The following is a 13,651-nucleotide window of genomic DNA, read 5'->3' as shown; positions in this document are numbered from 1 at the left end:
TGATTTCTACAATCAGAAACGCAGGAAGACCAAACTCTCTCCCTTCGAGGGTGATGTTCTCACTTCTCTGCGCCCACCCCACAGGCTGGGAGTTCCCAAGAGGCCACGGCTGCCCAGAGCTCTCCAGAAGCTAGGCTCTCAGGGCGGGACTGGAGTGCAGCTGTCCCCGTCTCCTACCCAAAGCCCTTGACCTCCAGGTCAAGGTCACTAAGAGACGACCACCTGCCAGCGGACTCGAGTCCCAGTGAGTGACACGCCATCACGCCCTGACACAACATGAGCACGCACATGGCCGTACTCCATGGAGATCAAATCCCCTGTTGCTGTTTTTTAGAAAGGAAAATGACACTTCACCACACTTTTGAACAGTTTATTTATTCACACAATAGTTTATCTCCCTTTGAAAGCTAGCATATGAAGATCACTTATTTACCTTGTTTTGTTGTTTTTCCACATGGTAAAAGCTTGATCGTCCCCTAATTCTCATAAAGGTCAATGTTTTAAAATCTATGCACATACCAGAATTACCGAAAGCAATGTGCAAAGCTCTGGGAAAATTAGTGCTTGAATGTTTTTAAAATGGCAGAAGATCACAATTCAGGGATAAACCCTGTAAGGAAATGTATTTTTTTACCTTATGGGTAAAACTTGTTTTCAAAGTGATATATTTTGAATGATTACAATCCAGAACTAAATCCCATGGCAGACAACATCCGTTTTAGGGGAACCTCTGAGCTAAGATAACAGAAGGAGAAATTAAGAATATTACTTTTCCCTGACGAGAATTACCAACTTTGATACATTTTTCCAAATGTCATTTTTTAAGGTGACATATGACACACTCAGAATATAACTCTTAAATCTGTCTCTTGTAAATACAAGAATGGACAAAATCACGTACATTAGTTACAGAAAGAACGCAGGAAGGCGGTGCACTTAGCATCACGTAAGAACGTTAAGGCCTTAGTTACGTGGCTGTGGCTTCGGTGATGTCAACAGTGCGCTCCCGGCACGCTTACATTCCAAGTAAGCAGGCAGGCAGAGCAAAGATTTCTAAACATGGAAGGGTTAAAGATAGTTTAGCCTATATATTACCAGTCAATTAATACAGTCGGGACTCTTCTCAAGTAACTGTCATAAAGCAACCAAATCACACTTCATACAGAAATGAGGCGCCTCCCATACAGTCAGAGTGCTTCCTGGAATGTAAAGCAGAGGAGGAGCCCACGTGGACTTTTATGTTGTAAATGGTTCCCAGCTAAGACCAACCACTGCATCACGCAGTCTGTGAAATGCCTTCCGGAAAATGCATTTACCTCTTACCAGTTGGGAGGGGGTAGTCCTAGCCTAAACATTAAAGCCAGACATGTAGGTGAGACTATTCCATAGCGGCCTGTGGTTTCATCTCAGGACAGGAAATTTCACAGTTATTAAACAGCATATTAATGTCCACTATTCCTGTCATGTCAAAGTTATCAGAAACAGACAGGAAGCTGGAGTCCAGAGAGCAGGCTTCCTAGTCTGGCCCTGCCTCCACCTCCCGTGAGACACGAGGGAAGTTCTCAGTCCCCAAAAAGGCCTCAGAGCCCTCAATCAAAAATCAAAGGAGCTGAACAAAACGAACCCTAACTACACAGGATTCCCATCAAATGAGATTCTGCTAAATTTAGCTTGAAAACTGACGGCTCTGAAACTGCCGGCCTGATGCTCATCACCAGTAACACTGATCACAGGGAGAGATTTAGGCCAGGGAGTGCCTGCTACTGCACTGACGGGGCGGGATGGCAAGGCTGCTGCCAGCGTGCGTTCCCAGGTTCTAAGCAGAAAGAGCATCCACCCTGGGCCCTGGGCAGGCAGGCAGCTCCAGAGACATGCATGTGTTCTCATAACTCGTGCACACAGGCAAAAGGGTTTTCTAGAAGACACCATATAGCACATGGACCTGACAAACCCAAAACACATCTGAAATGAAAATGCAACCAAATACTTCAGGCTGTTTCTCTCCTTCATAAAATGCACACACAGACGTGGGGCCAACATCCTTCACTGCACGCCAGGTCCCCAAGTCCAACTTCCCTTTCAGATATCAGTGCTTCTTTTACAAAACCAACACCTATTTTCAAAACTCAAAATTTGCTTGGATTAGATTATACTTAGTAGAAAAAGTCAATCTATTTTTTCTAGTTTCAAGATTTTCTATGCCAACACAGAACTAAATGAGACATAAGACTTAAGTGCAGGGAAGTATACCAGACACTGCCACGCACTTACACTGAAAACCCACTTCACGTGGTTGACACAGAGACTTGCAAAGAAGGTCATTTTTCACGAAGGAATTGCCCAGGCTTACTCGGTAATACCAACATTCCATAATAGATGTTACCTCACATGTCAAATTGGACCAGGGCAGGGGGGAGCCGCAGGAGTACTTTTAAGTATTATTCTGAGATGCTACAAAAGCACTAGGCTGGTCAAAAAGCAGTGATTAGAACCAAGGAAAATTAGTCTTTCTTGAGAAGACAGACACTCAAGAACCTAAGAACAGGATAAATTAAACAGAATCGCGCCCACAGGGCAGACACGTAAACTGACTAACATTACAGCACTTTTTAAAATTCTCATGATATTTGCTTATTTTGTATTATCTTGAAGACAAATGGATTATGACCTTCCAAAATACCAAAAGTGTCCTGAAATCTTATCAATTCCTTTCCTTAAAGGAATGAGGCCTTTGAACCACAAATACCATGACACTTGCAAGGGTTTCCGTGAGGTAAATCATGCGTTTCACAACCCAGATCGCCACACAGCGCGCTCCCTGGCACCCGCCTCAGGACACGACAGACACAACAAGCTATCAAGCAAGAATCTGTTAACAGTTTTATTATTTTTGTGTTAAATACCATGGGACAGGATTGGAAGGATGAAAAACTCAGTCAACAACTGCCTCACAAGGGATAAGAAAAATTCTGCCATGATATTAGCAAAGGTGAAGGAGAAAATTTACACTGTACGAGGCACCATTTCCCCACAGAATACCTCTTGGCATTTCCTGAATGAGTGGGATTAGCAATCTAAATAAATCATATTTCAAGAGGTAACAGCAACAGATAAAATTTAAAGGGATTATTAAAATAACATTTACAAGACTCTGAACAATTCTCGAACTCTTATTAAAACCACAAAGAAAGAACAATTCTTTATTTATGAATTTCATAAAGGACTGAATGTGCAATGACACCTGCTAGGGACGGTCTGGTGACGATGGCGCTGTCCGGAGCCCAGCACTCTGTTCTTACGTGTTTCTTTCTAACCGTGAGACCGTTACGGGCGAGGCCTACATGACGCTGTACACACAAAGCATGGTCACCGTGGGCCACATGGTCACCGTGGGCCACACTACCAGTGAGATGGCAGGTAAACGAATCTTTTCTGGTCAAGAGGAAAAAAAGAAATAGCACTCTGCATGCTTCACTCTACAAGATGAATTTCCCTAGAAAGAATCCAATGAAAATGGCTGCAATGACAACAAGAAGTGAAGGAAGAGGACTGGTGACGTTCTCTCTGAAGGACGCAGCTGAAGTGGATCCAGGTTTATCCGAATGTGCTACCTTCCTGAGCCGTAAGCCTTCATCCTAGGAAAAAACACAGGCACAAAAAGAGGTTTCAAAACAAATGTGCATCAGACCACAAGCTACAAATCCACAGACAGACAACAGAGCCATACACAGGTGACCCAGGGGGCCCACACTGTCCTCACAATGGGCCCTTCAGCCACAGACAACCAGAAACAGGTGAGTGCTAGTCAGAGTTCGGCTTACAGACACGTGGCAAGACAGCCCCACACAGGAAGAGCTGAGACCTTGAGGGACTGGGGGAGAGGGAGGGTGTGAGTGAAGGGCTGGCACCCGGCCTGGACCAAGGAGGAGACACAGGACCCTGTTTTGTGAGAAAGGAGGGAGGGACACAACAGAGGAGGAGTGCTGCTTGCAGGACCCCACCCCCAAGGCTCTGCACCTGGCCTGGAGACCACTTTTCTCCAAGGTGGTCTCCACTTCCAGACCAGAGCGGCCACTCCATCCTGACTGATGCTGTCTCACATAGCAATTTCTGACAGTCAGTCTGGGACTTTAGGGGACAAGGTTCTCAGTAACACGATAGCAGTCACTCAAAGGAGGAGGCTGTTATGACACTTCACCAGCTGCAGAATGACCTTGGAAAACACCCACACCTGTGCACCGAGGCAGCTGGCTTCACCTGGCCTATCACCCTGACCACAGAAGGGGCAACCCCTCATTCACCTCCTCAGCACAAGCTGGTCTCACTTCTCGCACTGCCTCCCCTCGTGCGTTCACTAGTAACACCCCACGCACTTCTCGTCATGCTGTCTACCCACATAACTGACTGCTCAGAGGCATTGTGGATTTGGGTCTTGTTCTGGTGAGTCCTATGTGGACACCACAATGACTCTTGGTCCCAGAGAGAACTTTAAAAGGCACTCCCGATGACTCTGCCTCCCTGGGTCTGGGGTGTGGCCTGGACGTGAGGTAAGAGCTCACAGCAGACTCTGACGAACAGGCTGGATGAGGAAGCGGAGGTGGGGAGGTGAAGGGCAGTGGGGAGATCCTGCCCGGAAGGCTGCCACAATGCCAGCCTTGATGTGAGCTATTAAAGGGCCAGAGGTCAACTCATGCGCCAGCGGTCTTCAAGGCTCTTTTATCTTTTAAACAGCAGGATGCTTCTTCAAACAACATCTCCTAGAGAACATCAGTCAATTCCATCACCTGCCTCCCAGTCTGGTCAGCCTGGCAGTTCCTGACATTCAGGCCTCAGCTCTCTGAACACCTGGGCTCAGCATGCTGAGGAGCAAACCGTCCACCAAACACAGAACTGAGGTCACAGCAGGTAAAGGGAAAGTGCAAACAACAGCCCCCTTAAAACGGCACGGGGTTGAGTGTGGTTGTGAAACAGAGACCATCTTTCCACCCTCCAAGTAGGTGCTCAGTGCAGGGGCCTCAGAGAGGCACTTGGGAAAGGGAGAAACAGCCAGAAAAATCATCTCAGCACAGGTTAAGCCACCTCACAGGGGCCTTCAATGGGAGCCATGCACAAAATTTAAAATTTTCTAAGCCCATTAAAAAAGTACCAAAATTGATATAATTAGCTAGCTTTAATAATGTATCTTTCACTGAATCCAATAGAACCCAGTATTATTTCAACATAACAATACAAAACAGGGATTTGGGGCTTCCCTTGTGGCTCAGCTGGTAAAGAATCCGCCTGCAATGCGGGAGACCTGGGTTTGATCCCTGGGTTGGGAAGATCCCTGGAGAAGGAAAAGGCTATCCACTCCAGTATTCTGGCCTGGAGAATTCCATGGACTGATCCACGGGTTGCAAAGAGTCAGACAGGACTGACCGACTTTCACTCACTTATGTGACTCACAGCACATCTTAACTCCAACTAAGCACACCTAAGTGCCCCGCCCTGGACAACGGGGGCCCCTCGCGGGGACGGCACTGCTGCCGCAACCGACAAGACCAGGCCCAGAACACGGAGGCTGCACCAGCAACAGAGGAAGTGGCAAGGCCACGCCGACCGCCAGCACCCAAGCCAACTGCCAGAAGGGCGTCAAGGCCGTCACTGACAGCGGGGACCACGCGGACACTCACCCTCAGGTGCCGGTTCTCCTCCGACAGCTTCATCATCTCCCCCTGCAGCCGCTTGCACTCCTCCATGAGCTTCCTCGTCTCGGTGTCATTGAGGGAAACACTGTGCGGCTTTGGCACGGGCCCATCCTGCTTCGCAGCGTTCAGTGGAACGGCTTTGCTGGGTTCCATGTCATTCTGCATCACAAAGATAGCAGAGGTGGAGTTTGTCAACTGACAACTCTCCTTACAGGTTTTAAACTTTAAACTCCACATTCTTGTCCAAGAAATTATTTACACAGAAAGTTCTGCCAGTTTCAATTTCATTATTAAAGTTTTTAAAATGGCCAACATCTGGTCCCCTGTGACCAGCTTTACAGGACAATAGTGAGCATGAGCGGTCACCAAGGTCTGAACACGTGGTTCCCTGCTCTGCATCCACCTCCCACCCCAGAGCAGCCAGCAAGCAGTTCATTGTCCTCCAAGATCCTTCCCTACAACACCTCAACGTCTGGGAGAGCAAGAGTCACTCGTCTGTGCGTTCACCCCTAAACCCAGCACCCCAGCCAGTGGTCACTCAACAAGGACACCAAGGGACACCTGCCCGGATCCACACACGAAGTTCACAATCAGTGCTGATTCTGCAGCCTGAGTGAGTTGCCAGAGGGCAGGGGGATGTGGTCACAACCACTCAAATGAAATCAGACCACCTAAGAGAAATGTGTGGGAGAAAACCCAAGTTCTGTTCACAGAAAAAGTCACTGGAGGATCTGGAGCCTGAAGGGGAAATAATGAGCACAAACACGTGTAGTGGGGAAAAAGCAGGCAGGGAGTCCGCCTGACTGTGCTCAAACACGAGTGACCCCACATTTATGCAGTAACACTCCCTGCTACAAGTCATGAGATTCAGTAGGAGCCAAGGTGGGGCTCTGGCACTTTAAATTACAAGCCCCACATCTCAAGTCTGGCCAGCGCTGACCCATGTGACCCACCGGGCCCCTAGGTGCCCTGAGCCTCAACAGGACACCTGTCCACCCGAACCTCCTCTCCACCTTCAAGCACCCCAACAGGAGTAGCACAACAAGTGTTGTCTTCAATTAAAACTTTACTTGCTAAAAAAGTAACTTTTCAGATAACAAGGTATAAACTGCTTTATTCAGATATAAAATTCTACCAGAAACATTTTCAAAATTAACTTTATGGCAAGTTCCACAGTACTCATCAGAGGATTTAATTACAGTCAACACCTGCCACAGCACCCCAGTTCCGGAATTCACACAGTGCAAATGGGGACAAGACGTACTTCCTATGAAGGGGTTGTGCTCTGATTCCTATGTCTAGATCCATGTAAAAATGAACACCACTGATTATACTGAGGTCCCAGTCGACACTCAGATCCCCATCTCTCTCTGAAGCATCCCCACCAGTCCGGGTGCCAAGAAGTTTGCTTCAGGATCCTCTCTGCTTCCGTGCGGGCCTCATTCTCCCCTCTCTCCCTTCCCAGCCAAGCCTGTCAGGTCTGCTAAAAATCCCGTTTCAGATGCTGGTACCCTCCACCCTTCTCTCTTCCTTTCCTTCATAGTCACTAGAGTTCACTTCAAAATGGCTTCCCAAGTGACTTCTCACTTTCCACCTAGAAACAGCCCAGCATCTGGGAACCAGGATGGCACGTGGCCTTCCTTCCTCTGTGAAGACAAACAGTCCACAATACCACAACTCGGCACTCTTCCGGTTTGGGGAAAGAGTATCACCCTCGTGCCAGAAAGCTGACTAAGAAATTAAGAGGAGATACAAAAGGTCAACCAAGCAAAGACAAAACTAGAATGAGGACTCATCAAATTCTTCCCAAATGGCTTTTTATTTTTGAACAAATCTTTGAAATTCTAGAAAATTGAGAATATGAAAGAGAAAATTACCTCCCGTTCTCTTGTCAATTCAATTTAACTACTATTCCTATATTACCTTCCAAATATTCTTTCATATACACATTTTATAAACTCAGCATACATATAACTTTTAATTCCTTATTCATTTATATGTACATCTTTTAAGTGTCATTCTAAATGACATGATGTCACTAAATACTATTCTGTGCCTCACCAAAGTTACTTAAACATTTCACTCTTATTAACATCTGACGGGAAGCTCCCACTCTGGGATTTTAAATACCACGTCAACTGACAGCATCTCACAGTGACAGAATTATATCTTTTTATTGAAAACTTTCCTTAATGTAGTTATATTGCCATTATAAGGAAAAGGAAAAGGAATGTCATAACCAATCTGTGGAGCACACATGTTAAGACTAGAATGCACAAGATAATACTGAAGCCCAAATACTTGTCAGAAGTGAGCCCAGCAGGTCATGAGACAGTCACACTGAGTAAGTGCACTCACACCCTGTGCTCACAAGCATTCAGGTCCCTGCAAACCAGCCAGCACACACAGCAGGGGCAAGGAAATCCAATTTACTAACTAATTTATAGTGGAAGCATATAAAACCTAACTCAGGGTGGCTAAAGAAGGGTTGAGTGGGGGCGTCACTGGTGTGGGATAAGCTGGAGACAGCAAGGCTGCTGGGACCTAACTACAGGCTCCACTGCGTGGTCACTCCCCGAGAGTTGCTTCAGACACTCCCCAAAGAGGAGACAGGTTCTTCTGAGAGCCATGGACACCAAATGGAGACATTCAACAAGCTGTGATGCTGAGCAGTCAAGGAGCAGTGACGCTGCACACATCTAACACTGCAACTCGGAAGAGACTCAGCAGTCAAGGCCGTGATACCACTAAGAGCACACTACCCAGCTTCACATGACTCAGCCTATCAGCAGCAAGCCCCTCCACCCAGATGAGTTTACTGCTGTACTTTTTAGAAAGCCTCCTTTAGAATTTCAGTTCCAATACTCTGAATTATTCCATTTAGGGATAATTACAAACAGTGAGGGCTTAGGGGCTGGGCAGAAAAAGAAAGGTGGGATAAAAGGCAAATTTGGTTTCTGCACTGAAGCCCTGGGACGGACAGAGGAGGGAAAGAACGCACACCTGGGCAACACTCGCGGCTCCCGGGGGAGTGAGGGGTCCAGGGCATGTGCAAGGGGTAAAGGGCAAAGCCCATAGCTGCGGCAGGAAACCGCAGGAGGCCCAAATAAGACCTCAGCTAAGAGGAGGTGGTATCTGAATATAAAGTTACTAAAGTATCAATACATCTCCCGTCTAAACTAAAATCACAAAACTGTTAGAAGTATTAGGCCTTTAGAGAAAGGAGTAGGTTTTTGAAGCCTTAGTGTCTGTGGTCTCTGAAAGCTGGAGCTTCCCAGAAGCAGGAAATTTGAGAGAGTGGCAGCCTACAGCACCCGGGACAACGCCAGGAGATCAAGGTCATCGACAGGTGTGCCAGCGTCGTACTCAAGTGGATGTTAGGTGTACACACGCACACACACAGAGACACTAATAAACTCAAACGTGACCTCAGATTTGTAGGGCTCCTGCAACCATTCTCCTACCCCCGGGGGCACCGACAGTTAAAGACAGTGACCGTCAGCTGCATGGGACAGAAGACGTAAAGCAAAAATCTCACTGATCTTTCTTATATATAAACATAAACACCTGCCTGGAGAGTGACATCCACCAGCTCCCTCTTGACTGACACCTGCTGCCCCTGTCAGATCTTTCCCAGAGGATGCTCCCCAAACCTCAGCGACAGTGAAAAAGCACATCCATTTCATAATAATGCTCCCATTTACACTGTTCTGCTCAAGACCAGGATGTTATCGAGTATTGTGTTTGCTGTTTAGAACAGAAGAATTTGTAAGTGTGGTTTTTAAGTGACTGTGGTTCTGCTGTCATATTTTAAACATAGCTGAAATTTTCAGTTCTAGGTACTGCACATAAAACACAAGAAATACCTCGCACGTGCTCAGTGACTACGTCACCGTGATCAGTGACACTGGCAGACTCGTCTGTCTGTCAGCTCCCTGAAACAAACCTTCTTCTCCTGTTTGAACACACTGAAGCCCCTGGGCTCCCTCTTCGCACTATAACTGGCAGGCGCTGTGCCTGTGCTGTTGATGCTGCTCAGCGGAGCGACGGCCACGGCGGGCCCTGGAGGAGCGAGGCCCTGAGGTGCGGGGGAAACACAGTCTCAGATTCACACCGCGCTCTGACCGCTCCTGCAAGGGACTGGGGACGACTAACACAGAGATCATGAGGCTCTCAACATTCAACTTATTCTGTAAAGACGCGTCACACATAAGAAATAGTAATAAAAAATAGTTACGTTAAAGCAGAAAGTACCCTTTTGAAGTTTTTCTATGAATTAGCTATAATCAACTTGCATTATGTTCACTAAACTAAACGTATAAACCTTATTAACCTTAGGCCAGCCTCACGTTGTCCTAGAATGAGGACCTTCTACCTGCGTGGCTCCTAATTTTTGTTACTAATGAATACTTGTCAATACCTGATGAACAAGCACTTCCATTTTCTTACCTTTGAAAACACTCAACTTGAACAATGTTTAAATTAAATGAATTTTTTCAAGGGTTCAAAAATTGCAATAATTTATACACTTCTGTATTCAGCACAGACACCCCTCCCCCAAACACAAACATGCGCGCACACACCCCTACCTACCTCCCAGGATCAAGACACAAAGACCCACAGAACTTTCTAATACACCACTGTATCTCCACAGTTCTCTATCTTCTCAAATTCCTTTAACAAACACATAAAGGTAATACCATACAAAAAGCTTGTAGCAGACTCAAGTAATACTTACAGATATCCAGGTCACTATACATAAATAACTATGATAAAGACAACTCCATCTCACTTGATAATGCACTGTCACCAATCTGTTCTTTATCACAACAGAAAATAATGTACGCTTAATCATAAAAAATCTTTATACACAGGACCCCTGAGGTTCCCTTTCTTGACTGCCCTTCACTGTTCATTACGGTAAGTATTTTTTCCTTGAAAATAACATTATGTCATAAAGCAAATGTCATTAATAGATGTTAAATGGAGGGCTTATAAATGAAATGTAGTACTTTTTTAAAATTTGGAAAATGTCAAGTATAGTTGGTGGCCTAAAAAAAAAAAATCAAAAAATTTTATTTCAACAGAATTGAGTAGGTAATCAAATATCATTACTAACAAGTTAATCTGAAACCACACTCATCCTAAAAAAACCACGAACACTAACTGGACATCAGATTTCATAATACAGAGATAATCATAACAAGAGTTAACAACTCAGAGAACTGCGCTTGCCATGAACTCGCTAAAATGCACCAAAGACGTGCTCAGGGTCCTGAGGACTGGGGGACCACAAGTCTTAGCGCCTAAAAGCACAATTGTCCAAGAAGTGTTAACAGTATCCCTTTTTATTCTAAGACAAAAGAGTTGGACTCCTAGGCCATTCCATGTGTGATCCAAATCAGAGACCTATTTCCCAAAAAGAAGCCCGTATTCTAATGATGGTTCAAATACATTATGACTGTTTCATTGCAAAAATGACTTCCTTAAATGATTAAAAAAAAAATGGACTCAACCACTATACTAGCACCTTTCCTACGACATAACCAAAAACTTCATTTTCTTAGTTATATATTTGGCATCAAGGTTCTAAAAACCCTGAGGAAATCAACAAGATAATAACACACTCTTTTCCAACTGTCTTTAGGAACAGTAAACGCCAAGAACTAACAGCATACCTAAAAAGACACAGATCCTCAAACAGGTGGCTTACCTAATGTGTTTAATTGACCGTCTGATTCTCTGGGGTGGCCCGGGGAGGTGGGTGAGGAGCTGCGGCAGGGGTGAGAATGGGATGGAGTACCAAACATTAAGAAATACTGAGTCAACATCACAACGCTGAGACTTGCTGCCTACCCCAGCTCTGAGAACAAAGTATAACAACTATGATAGCTACTGCACCATCTATCAGCTTTGGATATTAACTAAAGCTTTCTAAATTGATTACTAAAGGTCCTAAATTCAGATGGGCAACTCTTCAGAGTGAATGTGGAAGGGGCCGCTAACTGGCATGGGCTTCTCTTCAGCTCCACACATTAAGCACTGAACACAATGCGAGTGCCATCTGGACGGAGCTGTGTATTAAACCACAGGCTGTCACCAGGAACTTGGTCAAGACCAAATTGAATTTTGCTGAAATTAACACACTTTTAAAAACATATAAACAAACAAACCAAACAAATAAGAGATCAAACCATGTCACCATGGGAATTTACTACACAATAATCGTAACTATATACTAAAAAATGCTTCGTACTTTACTTCTAAAAATATATGCTACTAACTGTTTAGAAGTGTGTTTTCCGTGAATAAGGGAGTGTCCTCTTTAATCAATTTGTGTAGTCAGCATTCAGCTTCATATGGCACCTAACCAATTTATCTGTAGTAAACTGACAAACTTTATCTATGCAAAACACAACTCAACCATGCCCTAATTCCCTCATAAACAAAGTTCTTACTAAAGTGAAGACACAAATACAGAAACGGGGTATTAAGTAATTTCATAACCATACCGATGGATGCTAGAAAGAAAGCAGTATGTCAAAGACACTATGATCTTAGAGCAGTTTCATTAACATCGTCTGTAGTTAACACTGAACTGGAAATGCCAAGATACCATTAGGGTCTTACCAACAGGGTCTTATCACTACATGAATAAAGCATTAGAAAAGAGGTGTTTCAAATGTATTTCTACACACGTGTGTGTATCCATACATATATATAAGGTTTCATCCTTAACCATTGTAACAAATACACAAAAACTTCGTATTTTGTATATTATAAACACTCCAGGTTTGGTTACTTTGATGCTTCACATTTTCTATAAAGATTCTGACACAACAGCAAGCTGACACCTCCACAGGAAGTCAGTTAATCAACAATTCAGATAGCAGGTCTGGGGCAGGCTGCGTCCACTTCAGTGATCCCTGTGTCACAGGGGTTCCTTGTAGAACCCGCAGGTTAGCAGCACCGCAAGAATGAGTTTAAGCAGGAACAGTTTCCAAAAGAGTATTTTACAGAATACCTGGTACCGACATGGTACCTCTAAGGGGCTGAAACACAAACGGGTTTAAGTCCGTCAGTCCACAGAACACACAGCAACGAGGAGAAAAGGAAGGAGGTGGCAAAGCTAACGGAACATATCGTCAGAAGGACACAGTGAGTGGATGCTTCTAACCTAAGAGAAAGACTGAGAACTCCACCACCAAATGTATCAGCAAATATCAAATGAGCGCCAAATACTTCTAACACAATGAAGCAGGAATGACAGAATCACCATTACGCAACCTTAAGTGAATTAATGGACCTAAACCATATTTTCTCACTTTCGACTTGACTGACATTTAGGGCTAGAGAATCTTTGCTGCGGGAACAGTCCTGTGCGCTGGAGAAGTTGAGCAGTGTCCCTGGCCTCTACCCACTGGTGTCTGTAGCAATCCCCTCACCCCAACGGCTGTGACAACCAAAAATGCCTTCAGACATGGACAAATGTCCCCTGGCTGGGAACCACTGTCTACACACCAACAGCTGCTAGCTTCAAAACAAAAAAGACACTATGTGCCTCCCTGAAAGAACAGATAATCATCTATACAGCAGTCCTCTCTCTCCCTCACCAGCAAAAAATGAGCCTCAATTTAATCCAGTCTCTAGATTCGATTATGGGAAATACCAAAAACAGCAGAAAAGTTAAATGACACCTGAAGGATGCAACCAACAAAACCCAGGCTATAGGAGACTCTACAGGACAAACCTGATTTAATAAACAATTTTCAAGAGGAAAACAAGGGAATCTACAGTTTAAGAGTCTTAAGAAATATATCATCCAAGAGCAGTATGTTTGATTTCAAATCAAACAAACTACAAATATCTAGATGACACTTGTGACTCTGCCTGGCAGCGTGATGTTAATGATATATTAAATTTCCAAAGACTAATGACAGTGTTGTCTTCACTCTTCTACTTTT

At 44.8% G+C, this 13,651-nt stretch overlaps 1 protein-coding gene across 2 annotated transcripts in view; it reads right to left on the bottom strand.

Annotated features, from left to right (window-relative positions):
* Positions 1-354: 354 nt before the first annotated feature.
* Positions 355-13,651, bottom strand: part of VAPA (VAMP associated protein A) — a 37,301-nt gene continuing 24,004 nt past the window's right edge. For both annotated transcript variants that reach the window (XM_043443792.1, XM_043443793.1), the window contains exons 5-6: positions 5,673-5,846; positions 355-3,635 (exon numbers count right to left, since the gene is read on the bottom strand). In XM_043443792.1, coding sequence (XP_043299727.1) covers positions 3,477-3,635; positions 5,673-5,846 — 333 coding nt within the window. In that variant the 3' untranslated portion in view covers positions 355-3,476. The remainder of the gene's footprint in view (positions 3,636-5,672; positions 5,847-13,651) is intronic.

The sequence above is a fragment of the Cervus canadensis genome, chromosome 23 (genome assembly GCF_019320065.1).
Source record: "Cervus canadensis isolate Bull #8, Minnesota chromosome 23, ASM1932006v1, whole genome shotgun sequence".
Taxonomy (NCBI): domain Eukaryota; kingdom Metazoa; phylum Chordata; class Mammalia; order Artiodactyla; family Cervidae; genus Cervus; species Cervus canadensis.
The sequence above is the reverse complement of the archived record's forward strand: the minus strand, read 5'-3'. Positions and strand labels throughout refer to the sequence as shown.